At 36.2% G+C, this 15,153-nt stretch overlaps 1 protein-coding gene across 2 annotated transcripts in view; it reads left to right on the top strand.

Annotated features, from left to right (window-relative positions):
• The window catches only part of LOC110031605 (mitochondrial import inner membrane translocase subunit TIM22-3-like), a 35,675-nt gene extending 21,144 nt beyond the window's left edge, over positions 1–14,531 (top strand). The window contains exon 5 of one of the 2 annotated variants that reach the window (XM_020734882.1): positions 14,111–14,531. In XM_020734882.1, the coding sequence (XP_020590541.1) occupies positions 14,111–14,343 (233 nt within the window). In that variant the 3' untranslated portion in view covers positions 14,344–14,531. Of the gene's footprint in view, positions 1–9,343; positions 9,713–14,110 lie in introns of those variants that run through there. The other variant, XM_020734883.1, reaches the window with a different exon arrangement.
• The last annotated feature ends 622 nt before the right edge of the window (positions 14,532–15,153 follow it).

Raw genomic sequence — 15,153 nt, 5'->3', positions numbered from 1 at the left:
AGCAAACCCCTATAGTTAATTACCTATAGTTAATTACATCTTAAATGACTGGGGTCACTTAGGAAAATTCTCGATTAAAATCATGTGGTTTTGCTTTCAAGATTTCAAAGTTTTTTTTTTTTTGTCATCGAATCCTAGGTATTCATCAGTGAACCATGGAGCTTTAGATCACCAAAATCATATTGCATATTAAATATGTATTTGAAATCATAAAATCTAACACATTCTACAACATACAATCTTTTGAGAATCAATTCTTCACTAGAAATTGAAATCATTCAAAATCGAGCGCATAGTTCACTATAAATCACTATAGTATAGCGTGAGCATTGCGACTGTACAAATAGCCTAAAAAGATAGGAGGATTTACACCATATCGCACGATAACCTCAGAATCCTAACGTGTTACGGCTTATAATTGCACAACTGCACAACAGAGTTGTGCAAAGGCCTAAAGGGTGATTCTATGAGTTGTTATTTAAACTAAGGAAAGTGTATAGTGTTGTGAAATTGTTTATGTGATGTGTTTTGATGTTTTGCTGTTGCAGATCCACCTTGAAGTTGTTTCTCGTTGTGCTTCCCACGATGTTCGCTCCAAGCTCCTCGTAGTAGCACCTCCTGGTTTAGTTTTAGTTTTGAAAATGCATCTGACCACTAGGTTATCCTATACTAAGACGTAGTACAAAAACTAAGCAGGAAAACATGCAGTGTGAAATAAAAACAACAATGTACTGTATAGTAAAGAAAAATGACAGTATAACATGCTTATAAAAGAAAATACTGTAATGTAAATCAAACCTATACACTTGGGAGGTTCGCTGCTCATTTAAATTTAGCTATTATGCGTTGTGTAAAAGGAGAAAGTGCGATCTGAAAAACTTGAGAAAAACAGGTAAATCGTAGGAAAAAGATAAACAAATAAAACAAAATACAATATCACATATAAAGGACATTAATAGGAGATTTATATGTGATATTAGGAATGTCTCTAATTACCAGGAGGATTTGAGTGTAAGGCAAACTCAAATCCCGAAACATTGAGTTTCTGTTTTGGTCAAGTTAAGGCAAGAATTTTATTATTTGATTTAATTAAATCAGTCGTGAATCACAATCTAGTGGACCCTCGTGTCTAGTGTCCTTATAAGCTAGGGTTAGATGTCTGACTTCTTAGGATCATTTAAACATTAGAAGGTTGAATTCTCTCAAGGTGTGCTCCTAAGACCTAGGAAGCTTACACTTTAATTTGGGTCTGAAGTGTTCTAAAGTTCTAACCTCAATTAAGTGTCCCTCAACTAATCCTCAAACATCTTTAAATCAAGCTTAGCTCGCTATCAGACTCCTAAAATCTAGGGGTAAAACTAAAGTTTTGGCAAAAAGGGTTATGAAGTGTGTTTCAATCCTAGTTAGGGTAGTTGGATTTAAGTTGATTCAAAGCTTAAGGGACCTAAATGCAAGTCTACTGATCTTTCAATCTATATTCCTAATTGTTATCTAAACTCTAGCTTTATTCCAATCCTCAACTATTCTTTCAATTTACAATTTCATCTTTCATATGCAAAAGGAATGGTAGATGATTCGCTATTCTATCCCTTCTTTAGGTTTCATCATCTTGAAGATCCAAATTTCATTTTTCAATCTTCTCTCCCTTTCTCTTTCTCTCAAATTTCTCTTAAGAATATGAATCATTTCTGAATATAATTAAATCGGAAATTCTCATTTTTAACTTGACCGTTTAAAAAAAAAGAAAACAAAACGAACGAAAAGGAGACCGATTCATTTTTAAAACAAAGTCAAATCAATAAAGCTTAAAACGAAATCATGAATGTATCGGTCTAAAGACATTTAAATTCATAAAAAACGGTAAAAAAATAAGAGGTGATCTCCAAAAATCAACACTTAAAATGTTCAAATCGATATATGAAAGCCTCAACATGTAAATCAAATTTTAATGCATAAAGCTTCAAAAATGCAATTTGAACTTCATTAAATAAAGCCTCAAGGTCCTTGAATCAATCTTAGAAAGATATCATTTTCTCACTTTTCATAAATGAATCAACGCATGACAATTTTATGAATTTCCAAATCCCTTAATGAATTCAATTTATATCAAGTTTATAATTTCTTGAAACAAAGTTTCAAGAACTTGTCATATGTCACAAAACAAAAGAGAATAATCCATTGGGAATGAATTTCCAAATTTCCAAAAGCTATACCAATACCAATTCCATTCAACTCCATTTTAAAGCAAAAGCTCTTTTCTTTTCATCATTTTTTTTTAAATATGAACTTATCCATATAAGTGTCCAAAGTAATAGAGAGAAACAACCACTAGCTCAATCCATTCCATCAAGAAATCACAAGCTAAAGCTTACGTATAAGACAATAAGAGAGGGGAGAGCTCACGGGTAAGGCTCATAAAAAGGATAGAACCACCACAAAACAGTCACCAAACAGCTCATGGCCAAGCATGGCAAAGGGAGCAAAACAGCCCAAAAACCAGCCCCCAAACAACTTAGAGAAACTCACGGGTAGGGGCAAAGAAGAAGACCACAAAGGCAACCAACACCAAGCAATACCCAAGATCAAAGCAATAGGTATCATATCATCATTATTTAAGCTTGAATCAAACATAAAAGAGCCATAGGGAAAGCTCATGACCAGGCTAAAATAAGGAACAAATTAAATTCCAGCCAACCTCAACATTAATCACAACATGTAGGGGTCACGAGTAAAGGGCAACAAGAAGAAAACCGTAAAGGCAACACACACCAATTAAGGCTCATGGGTAGAGCTGAAAATAGGAGTAAAACAACCATCAAACCAACCCCTAACAAGCTCCAAATCGAGCCCAGAAAAAAAGGACAAAACAACCACAAATCTAAGACTTAAACAAGCTCTTCAAAGTCCCTACAATAAAAGGAATGCCATTTATACGCATTTCACGCAGAGCGGCAGCAAGAGTAAGAAAGATCGAGCCCCAAATACATTCATTCAGCACATAAAAAGAATCATTTCCAGCAAATATTCTAATGAGGGGCAGCAAGAGGAAATAAAACATAAGCCCAGATGTATCTTTCAGCACATACAAATCTTTTCTAGCAAGTATTCTAATGAGGGGCAGCAAGAGAAACAAGACATAAACCCCAAACATGTTTTCCATAGAAATTTATAAAGGAATAAAAATGCATTTCTAGACTACTCTTCCAATGCTTTCACATATTTCAAACAAAAGAAAAGTAAGGGAAACTGATATATATGCTTCATTTCTCATCATTCTAGGCAAATATTCATGCTTAAACTTCAGAATAAGCTTCCATTAAGACATTCAATTGCTTATTATGATGAGTCACTAGACAAGATCAAATCAGAGCCTTATGCAAACATTTTTTTTCTATTTTAACATTTCCAATAACATGTTTCGAGCAAAACAACAAAACAGAGGAGAAAAAGAAGAATACATCTTTAGTGCAAACTTAAAGCAAAACACTAAAAATAGGATTGAAGAAAACACCTCACAGAAATTTCTCCTGAAAACCTCACGCAAAAGCTCTTCTCGGGTTTCTAGTTCCCCAAGCCGAAAATCTTCGAACGACAGAGAGGAAAGAAATCTTCTTTCGAACAACAAAGGAGTAAATCCGCTTGCTAATTGTGGAAAAGGTAGAAAGAAAAATGCCAAGTTTCTCTAAAAATTTTCTCTCCCAAGAACACTCTTTTTTTTTCTCCAGAAAACTTCAACAACCCTCAGGCTGTAGAGGATGAAAAGAATAAGTAAGCATGAAATTAGAGGAGATTTTGGCAGCACTTCCCCATTCTCAGAAATTTCGGCCAACCTTAGACCTTCCCTCAAATGGGGTTCTTTATAGCAAAGAAAGAAGAAAGGAGAAGCCACCTACCAACCTCCCTGGTAGCCGAATCAGGTAAAGGAAGAGGAGAAATGCATTTAGAGCGGAGGAAATGCGGCCTAGGGCAGAGGAAGAGCCGAGCAGATGGAACTTTGCAGTTGGAGGGCTACTCGGTTGAGCAGAGCTAGAGGAGACGAGCCACGTGCACGAATGGCAGAGAAGACGCGAGAAAGGAAAATTGGGCTCGGCGAGCCATGGCGCCGCTCGATCGATCCACGCCTAGGAGACGGGAGATGAGTCGCGGGAGTGGAGACGAGTCGCGGGAGATAGGGCACGCTCGAGCTGCTCTCGGTCGAAGAAGAGAAAAGAAACACGCGAATGCCGTGGATTAGGTGAATAGAGATTATGTTTTATAAATGTTATAGAAGTATAAAAATATTTAATTTTTAAAGTAAAAATTTGATTTGCACATTTTAATTCGTGTGAAATCATTGCAAATTGGATGTTCTTTTTAGGTAATTTTGACGTTCCGGACGCGCTGACACGGTCCGTTTCGCCGTCGGATGTCATTTTAACGAATTCATTGATTTACGTGCCAATTTTCTCGTGTTGAAAATATAGCAATATGGGTGTCCTTTCATACTAAAATTGGTGTCCCGGACGCGTTGGCGCAGTCCAATTTGTCGTCGGAGGTCATACTGAGAAGTTCACATTTTCACTCGTACTTTAGGTTCAATTGAAGTCCGACCTCGTGCAATTCATTGAATTTTGTGCATTTTGTGTGTGTGTGTGGCGAAAAAGTTTGTGACGATGTTTTCCTAGGGCTTGAAATCCTATTGGGAACTTCTCCCTGAGTTTTCACATAATAGCTCTTAACCTACTCGTACAAAAGACAATGTTTTTGGGTCATAAATGCTAGACATCACAGAAAAATATGAAGTGGCTGGAATTTCTAAGAAGGGTGAGTCTCAATTCTAATTTTCTAAGATGGTCAATAGGAACTCCTAGAGCTAGATCCTAAGACCCTAAGGAAAAAAAAATGACCTAAAAAATGAGGTCAACAGGGTTGCACTAGTTGGGCATTACCGTTTTTTAACTACCTGTTCAAGGTAGTGTGGGATGCATACTACGTGGGAATAGGAGCAATGTTGAGCTAGGGAGCTCACCCCATTGTCTTTTTCAGTGAGAAGTTGAATGATTTTGGGAGGAAATACTTGACGTACAACAGAGGTTTATATTATTATGAGAGCTCTGAGCCATTACCTATTGACAAGCGAGTTCATGCTGTTCACAGATCATGAAACCTTGAAATTCTTCGACGACCATAGCAAATTGAATGACTAACACACAACTGAGTTAGTGTCGTTCCAATTTATGCTTAAGCACAAGGCATGGAGTTAGAACTGGTTAGCAGATACACTGAGCTATTTTCACTTGCTGATCGCTGCGTTGCAGGCTCAAGTCGTGACTTTTGAGGTATTAAAGGAGCTATACGAGGCAAGAGGGGATTATGGAAAAATCTGGGAGCAGTGTCAGGAGAACCTCACCGGACAGTACTACATAATTGATGGGTACTTGTTCCACCAAAGTAAGTCGTGCAATGTTCGTTGAGGGAGCCCATTATTTAGAAAAGCCATAGTGGAGGACTTGTACGGTATTTTGGTAGGGACAAGACTCTTGCACTCATGAGAGAACACTTATTTTGCCCCCGACTAGCAAGAGATGTGGAGCGGTGCGCCAGACAATGTCTGATTTGCCATATGTCAAAATCAGGGGACAAAATATAGGACTATACACCCTATTACTAATACTTTGTGGGTGGATCTTCGAGGACACATCAAATAAGGTTTCAGTCATGGTCGTAGTAGATCGATTCTCAAATATGACACATTTCGTACCCTGTCACCAGACATTGAATGCATCGCATGTTGCCGACTTGTACTTCAGGGAGATTGTAAGACTGCACGGGATACCCATGATCATCACTTTGGACAGGAATGTCAAGTTCCTGAGTTGTTTTTGGAGGATTGTGAGGAAAACTAGGCACTAAGCTTCAATTCAATTTATTAGATATACTTTTCAATTAAAGCCCATGTATTTGAGAAAAAAAGATTTGTATATAAGTTGAATGTGTTTTTTTTAGAAACTTTAATTGTTATTTGCCTCTTCATATTAGAACTTATGGGAATTTACATACATAGCACATAATTTTGATGTATTTACATATCTCACTCCTAAATTTTCATATTTATACATATGACACTCAAATATTTAATACTCATTAAAAAATAGCATTATTACTATTTTTTAAAAGTTAAATACTCGTTTTCATTCGTAGGTTTAACTCGACAAAGAGCATAGATTAGGCATCCGACGTGGAAAATTGATGATCACATGATCATGTCATGGTTTGTCAACTTCATGGTCACGGAAATTGAAAAAAAAAATTCCACAAAATGACAAGAAAATTGGGTTGCTGCTAGAAAAACCTATTTGAGTGTTGACAACTTTTCTGTGTTGTTTTACGTTGAAACTATATTACATGACCCACGGGAGGGTGATTCAATGTTATTCAATACTTCGCCACTCTCTCCAAATATTGGCTCTGAATATGCATGCAGAGTGCTCGCAAAACTCTGCTCTTTACAAAACCATTGTTGAGTAGAAAATAACCAAACCCCTTCTATGTCATAAGTAAGTTTACTGTTAGTTGGTTTATCACTTTCATTGGTGACCACACCGGAATCACTTGGATCTCTCTTATGAAGGAAAAATCTGAAATTTTCAACATATTGTAAACATTCCACAATATCATGCTCACCCAATTTCATCGTAGAATTTAAATTCTCAAAACAGATAACCCAAAGGACTACCATAACTCCACTCTTTACCCTTATTTTTTCAAAAATGACATCATTCATATAAACTCATGTTGTCATTCCCCAACAAAGTGGTGTGGTTGAGAGAAAAAAACAATCATCTCCCCAAAGTGGCTCGGTCAATTCTATTCACTAGCAATCTTCCCAAACACTTCAGGGTGATGCAATTTTTACAACGACTGGTCTCATAAATAGGATGCATAACAAAGTGATAAACTTTAACAAACCTCTCAACTCTCATAAAATCCTACCTACATATTCAATCATTTGCTTCTAACCTAACACTAAAAAATTTTTATTGTATCCGCTTTTGCTCTTCTACATCAACTTAATCAGACCAAATTTGATACTAGGTCAATCGAATACATCTTTGTGGGCTACTCTTTAAATAAAAAGGGGTATAAATGTTACTTTCCAGGAATACAAAAATTTTATAACTTTATGATTGTTTCATTATTTGAAAATCAACAATATTATCCTAAATCTAATTTTCAAGGGGAGAGTTGGAGAGATTATCAGATTTGGGATACCATTTAGGAACCTCAAACTCAACTCCCTTATATCCCTGATGAACCCGCTCTTGTTCCTACTATAACAAATCAACTTGAAAATGATTCTATTACTTCACTAAATCCTCCCACAACTCCCACCAAGAACAAAAAACTTCGTGTGCAATAGAAAGAAAAAAAACCAGTGAGCATGTAAGGGACAATATGCAAAATCAAGAATGCAAATTATCAGAACTAACTCCACTCACCTCAAGTATTCTTACAGTAGTTAAATCAACACATCATGAACACTATGAGGAAGGAGCACATGAATGCACAAATACCCAATAGAAGAATTTGTGACGTGAAATGATCCTCTTACAAATCTTTTGTTCAGAATTTTGATAATGTGCAGATCCCAAATTCTTGCTTGTTGAGATTTATAGATTTATTTCCCTTGCAATTTTTATTATTACTTGTGTCTACTGGCATGTACCATTTTCTAAAACATTTAAAATTTCATATGTCAAAATTGCTATCATTCATATTTTTTTTGTAAATATGTGTAAAAAATGATAAAAATATGAGTTGTAGGTGGTTGTAATTAGGCGATTGTATGTTATATGCAATCAAATAGAGTTATAAGCAGTTTTGCACCCATGTAATTCTCTGTTCGTGCATTTGATATGTATGAACAGACGTGAACAAGTGGAGTTATAAGACATAGGGTAAACATGAACAAGCTGATGTGTAAGTGAAAGTGGAGGTATAAGGATGCAAAGTGAAAATATTAAAATAATTTAAATAAAAAAATAAATTTTTATATTCATGTTGTACTTGTGATATTATGTTGCTTTATATTGTTACTCAGTACATATCTACTACAGTTACAATTTCTTGTACTAGGTTTGTGATAGATACTATAAATGATATACCATCATATTTTTTTTATTTTATTTGAATACTTGTCCATTGTTTTTTTTAAATATTGAAAATTGTAATAGATTTCGGGTAGCCTACTGAGTTGTGGTTGTTCACCTCTGCTTTACTCACATATGTTATTTCAGGGAAGGGTAAGATTCAGGATGAGTAGATACTTTTGTATTACTTGTGAGAGCTAGATTTTTGACATGTCTGTATCTTCGATCTTTATTTTTGACGGTCATGGTAATATTTAGCTTTTTTTAAATTTTAAACAATAATTGCCATTGTTTTTTTTAAATATTTAAAATTGTAATAGATTTCGGGTAGTCTACTGAGTTGTGGTTGTTCACCTCTGCTTTACTCACATATGTTATTTCAGGGAAGGGTAAGATTCAGGATGAGTAGATACTTTTGTATTACTTGTGAGAGCTAGATTTTTGACATGTCAGTATCTTTGATCTTTATTTTTGACGGTCATGGTAATATTTAGTTTTTTTTTATGATGGAAATTTTAAACAATAATTGTTGTATGTGTATTTTTTTTCTATAGTAAGATGGCCTGAATGAATTTTGAGTATATTTATTTTGCAACATTTGGTGATATTAGTGACTCTGTGCGAAACTTAATAGATAAATGAAATTCATTCCAAATGGACTTCGGGTAATAATTTATCTGTTATGATGTTGACACGAGATGACCCGCCTCGATCTAACGAGTTGCGTCGAGTTGGGTTGTGACATAGACATCCTAGAGGCCATAGTCGTAATTGTAGGGGCCAAAGGGGTGGGAGAGGGGGCTACTGGGCAAATCTAATGACAACAGAAAATGAGAGAGAGATGGGTGGTATTTACCGATGAGGATCACAAGTTCCTGGAGTTGTTGAAGATGAAGGAAAGAGTGATGTGACTGAGTATGCATCCACTTTATCGTTGTCCAAGGGTATCATTGTTACTTATGCTTACTTTGCTAAAGGTACTCTTGATACACATGTTTTTGCCTCTATATCCACCACAAGATCACCAAAATGGATAATAGATTCTGGTGCATCTCTACATGTCATAAGTGCTGCTAGTGTGTTCTATTCCCATACTCACTTAGCAATTTCAGAGTTCATTCAGACCATTATTGATATTTCCTTTCTGGTGAATCTTTTATTTATTAGTGTTATTATATTCTAATTAATGTGTTATTTCTTTTGATATCTCTAAGGTGATTTTTCAAGAGAATGGGACTGGTCGGAGACTTGTGATTGACACGTGACAGTGGACTGCAGTTCTTGTATAGAGAGGGGATGGACTCAGTTTTGATATCCATGGTAGAGAGTGCTGGAGTTGGTGGGTTTGGGAGGAGTGTGATGGATGTGTTGTTGTTACATTACAAGCGCATAAGATAGTTTTTGTTTAGTTTATTAAGTGTTTTATATTTGTCTTTATATGAAAAAAATAAATAAAAACTTATGTGTGATGTTTGTGAGTTTGGTAGGAATACCAGGAGCTCTTATGTTAGTTATGGTAATAGAAGTTCTTGTGTTTTTTATTTTGTGCATTCAGATGTATGACGACATTGTTTTACAACTTCGATGAATTGTTACAGATATTTTGTGACTTTCATTCATTGTTTTTCTTGTGTTACATGGTTGTATCTGATGAGATGCAAAAATAATGTGTTTGTCTGCTTTAAAGGACTTTTGTAGAGCGATTCAGACTCAATACGGTGCAGTAGTGAAGATATTAATGTTTGATAATGAAATAAAGTATACCAACAAGATGTTTGATGAGTACCCATCAGCCGAAAGGATTCAACATCAAACCACATGTTCATACACACAAACACAAAATAGAGTAGCTGAGAGGAAGAATAAACTCTTTCTGGAGGTAGCCTGAAGCATGATTATCTCGATGAAAGTCCCAAAGTACTTGAGGGTCAATAAAATACCCTCAAGAGTATTGGAGTGGCAACCTCCTTGTGAGTTGTTGGAAGGAGGTAATGGTGTGATCCTTCCGTTGAAGGTATTTGGCTGTTTAAGTTTTGTGAAGGATAATAAACCATTTATAGGGAAGTCGTATCCCATAGTTGTGAAGTGTGTTTTCGTGGGTTATTCTGTCACCCATAAAAGATATGTTTGTGGGAGCCCGATAGAGAAGAGACTTTTTATTAGTATGGATGTGATTTTTAGAGAATTGGAACTGCACTGCACATGGAAGGTGACCTCACCTTTTGGTGACTTACTAGATATTGGAAGTATGAGGCGATGGGGGAGAGTAGTGATGGTGAGAAATTGGTACATGTGAATACAATGCATTGTCATGTTGTGCGGGAAGGATCAACTGAGAAAGAGTTGGAAAATGAAAAAAAATGAGCTCAAATGTGGTGGTATTCAAGCTTAAGGGGAGTTGAGGGTCTATATCAGGAGGCGACATAATGAGAGAATAGTGTTTGTTGTGTCACTCGTGTCAACAAGTCTCTTGTCTCGGTCTACCCTGATTTCTGCGCCTACACTATCAACATTAGAATTTGATTACACAGGTGATATGATTCATTTTCCTTCCACTCCAACTCCCATGACTTTAAAAAGGACCTCTCACAACAATGTTGTTCATCCTCGAGATCGTTGTTCTCCTTATTGTTTTGTTTTCTTATATGATATTGTCCAATTTATCTCATACTCTAACATATCACCTTTACACGGAGTATTCATTGCGCCTTTGAACTTTGTCTCTATACCCAAGTGTTAACAAATAGCTAAAGACAATTCAAAGTGGGATGTCGTCATGCTGGAGAAATTTGGTGCTCTCAATATGAACAGGACGTGGGAGTTCACACTGCTACCAACAAGGAAAGAGATAATTGGGTGCAAATGAGTTTTCGTGTTGAAGCAGACCTCTGATGGAAAGATTGATCGCTACAAAATATGATTGGTAGCAAAAGGGCATAATCAAACGTATGACTTCAACTATGATGAGATATTTACAACAATGACAAAGACGAGCACAAACAGGATACCCGTCTCTCTGGCTGTGAATTGTGGATAGAGGTTATATCAACTGGATGCGAAGAATGTGTTTCTTCATGGGGATTTGCTAAAGGAGGTCTGCATGGAAATACCCCTTGGCTCGACACAAACCAAACAGTGGGCAAGTATGTGACTAAGGAAGTTACTGTACGGTTTGGAATAGCCTCTTTTTGTTCTACTATGGTTAATTTATTTACTATTGGCAATCTCTTTTCATGTACTAGTTTGGTTCACTTTATTATCATGCACCATGTATAGTGTACCATGCAATCTCTTTTCATATACTAATTTTGTAAAAATCGGGCCGGTCATTATTGAACTAGTAAGAAATAGAGGTTCAATGTTCGATAGTTGAACAGAGGTTGATTAGGGATTGAATCAGATGACAAAAAATAAATATTACTTGGAACAAAGTAATATAACCATTAGTTGTAAATTTAAAACTCAATATAAATCACTTTAAGATATAATTGTATGTGCATTATATATATTATATTTAAAAATTTATAATTTAGATATATTAATATAAGTATAGTTTATATTAAAAACATAATTTATAATGACAAGGTAATTTATCATAATTAATAAAAATGCAAAGTTTATAAGAAGTTTAAAAATGAAATTGTTATTATAATTTGATACATATCCTGCAATCCTTTAATATTCTCAAAACCCAAATTTCATGACCTGATTCCTTATCTCGATAGCCCAACCCAAATTTATGCATACTCAAAAGTGTTTTTAGTCCTACATCATAAGAGACAGTATTGCATAGTTTATATGGAAAACCTTTAGAGTTTGAACTCGTAACTCAAATTTTTGGTGGGCATGCTATAGATTAGCTTGATTAAGCTCTTACTAATTAAATTTAAGTTTTTAAAATCTATATTTATTAGTCTAACTCGTTTTAATCTATAGATTTTATTTTTATAGAAACATTTTTAATTATTCGATTGAAAAGCTGAAGTAATTATAACTGTTATTTGGACCTGCCAAATTTATCTTACGGGGACCAGGTCGATACAAAAGTGATTCTGGACCTGCCTAGTTCGCTGGTCTAACCGGTTGTTCGCTCCGGTCTTCACATGTTTGATACAAAAATGATTTTTGAGGATATTCGGGCCGGCTAATATGCCTTGTTCCAGTCAGCTTTTTTTTTATAGAAAAATTATTTACTCTTGGATTGAAAAGCTGAAGTGATATAAAATTGTTATTTGGACCTTCCGAATTAATCTAATGGGGACCGGTTAGCTGGTCTAGTCAGTATTTCACACCGGTCTTCACATGTTCGATACAAACATGATTTTTGAGGTTGAACGGGCTGGCTGTATGCCTTATTCACGGTTGGACCGGTCGACCCGATCTGATTTTTAAAACTTTACTTTTTTGTTCATATTTCTATACCTTAAATACTTAATGCAAAGGAAGAGCCTTTGCCGTACATATTAAATGCAGAGAGAGCATGATGGAGCTTTAGCTTTCCAAACTTGTTCGAATTACTATTTGTTGTTATAGTCATGCTCTAGCTCTCAAGAAGGGATAATAGTAAACTTAAGGCATGAACTTCAATATGAAAGATGAAAGTTGATATAAGTCAAACTCAGTCGATCAGTGATCATATTACATTGGTTGATATGTTCTATGGAGGCACCTTTCACCATCTTAAAATTAAAGAATTTTCTTATGTGAAAAATTTTACTTTCTGCGTGTGGTTTCATTTACGTTTTCAATAGAACTTTCATCAAAACTTTTATCAATATAGTTTTTGTGTTTTTTGTTTAATATTCTGCGAAGTGACACAGCGTTAACCTAAATCACAATAGAAAAAACAAATAATATTGTCAAAAATAAATAAACGGTTACAACCAAACACATTTGAAAGAGAAATTATAACAAATACAACACAACGATACTCTGAAAAAGGACATAACAACAAATGCCAACATAAATTCAAACTAGGGACCACGGGGTGGTGGTAGTGATTGACGAGGGGGGCGGAAGGTGGACAGATTGTGGAAGAGCTGGCCAGCCAATGGGAAACAGCAAGGTAGTGATGTCCCAGGATAATGACGTGGAACAACTGTTCTGGATGATGGCAGCAACTGGGAAAGGGGCAGGGCACAGGTTCTAGAGGCGGCAGCATGTGGGAAGGAAAGGAACGGTGGCTGGGGAGGCTGGAACAAGCAGGGGCAGCGGTATGGTTGTGGAGGGGATGGTAGAACAGCCGCAAGGCTGCAGGAAAAAATGTTCTGGATGGCTGGAACAGCAGGAAACCAGCTGAGAATGGCTATTCGGTTCGTCAGCAGCAAGTGGGAATGACAGTGGTAGTGACGGGTGATGCCGGGGACTGCAGGACAGGAAGACGATGGCTGTCCGGGGCGGCGGCAGCGAGGACAAGTGTCTGTAGCAATGGAAGAACTTCAGTGAAAACAGCAACATCGGCTGTTCGGAGGTGGCTGCAGCAATGGAAGGCGGTTAGGAGCGACGTGGTGAGGATGAGGAAGGGGATAGGAAAGATAATCACCACATAGGGAAATTGATACAACCTGTGCACCACTCAAACTCTCAGATACCGGCTGCAAAGGGAGAAACCGATACTTGCTGCGGTTCTGAGTAAAGCTCAGAAAAAAACTGAACCTAAAACATCCGAAATGTGAATATATAATAATAGGATAACTAGGAGTTATCCTAGAAGATTAAACAACTCCTCTGAATGGGAAAAAAAAAGCTAGACTGAACCAGACTAGAGAAACAGCCAGCTTGCAGCTGCTTTCGTGGGACTCCCGGTTTTGGGGGAGCTTCCACCTCATCCGTCGAGGCTTCTATCTACTCATAGTAGCCAATACCCATTTCAAATATATTAATTTTATTTCATCCAAAATAGAGAAAATACAACATCAATATAAATACAGCTTTAATTCTAATGAGAATTCTGGTTCTCTCAATGTGACTAATGGTTCCAGGTGCACCACAAGCTCTCCTGCAGAGCTGCCTCACATTTGGAGCATTCTCCTGCATTATGGAAGGCCTCAACAAGCAACAGCCAGCATTAGCTCTCCCATCTTCTGCTTCCAAGGAGAACACCAATGGTCCTCTTAATGTTCTTCCTCCCTTCACTCTCCCCCTTCCAGTTGTCGAAGGTTTCTCCTCATTCTGCAAATCTCTACCCAGATCCAGGTTCGCCGCCTTTCCATGATTCTCCAAGCCACCTTTTTTTTTATTTTATTACCATGAAATTTTTGTAAATGTGGAGGGGAAATGAGTAAAATTTCCTTCTAATTTTGTGCCTTTCCGTAGCTCTCTTACTTGTCTTGTAGGTTTCTTAAAAACTTCAATAAGTTTTGAATTTTTTTTAAACTTATCAAAATAGGGGTCTTAAAAACCTGCAGTATAGGGAAAAAAGAGAGTTTGTTGTGTGTGTGTGTGTGTGTCAGGTGCAAAACTTAGTTGTTGCAGTGAAGCTATCAATATCAATTAATCACTTTTATAAGAAAACCAAGCAATCTGAAAATAGGATGTGCACAAATCAGTGTTAATCATGACGTTCTAAGATTCAAATATTTTGCAGATTTCATTAACTTTATAGGAATGATTTCAAGCTTATGAATAATTAAGCAATCCAACATGTCATTAGATGGCATGTTATGAGATAAAATATTCTTTTTGGGTGTGCAAAGAAGCATGATTGTTATGTCAAAAATTTAAAATTGAAGAGAAAATTAATTTTAATTTCTCAGTTGTCTCACTTTGCATTTGTATGCCAAGTTCTTTATAACTTTCGTATGATAAAATAAGTATTTGAAGAGCTCTCTAGTTGACTTGGGAACCGGTTTGGGCTTGACTCAATAAATGAATGTTGAGTTGAGCTCGATGAGTTAATCAATCAAGTTTGAGCCAACCCTGACTCACCAAACTCACCAGTCAAATGAAGCTCAAGTTGAAATTTGGTTAATCAATCAAGCTCAAATTAAATTTGATTAATTAATGAAGCAAAAAATATTCAATT

Source organism: Phalaenopsis equestris, unplaced genomic scaffold (genome assembly GCF_001263595.1).
Source record: "Phalaenopsis equestris unplaced genomic scaffold, ASM126359v1 Scaffold000840, whole genome shotgun sequence".
Taxonomy (NCBI): Eukaryota; Viridiplantae; Streptophyta; class Magnoliopsida; order Asparagales; family Orchidaceae; genus Phalaenopsis; species Phalaenopsis equestris.
The sequence above is the reverse complement of the archived record's forward strand: the minus strand, read 5'-3'. Positions and strand labels throughout refer to the sequence as shown.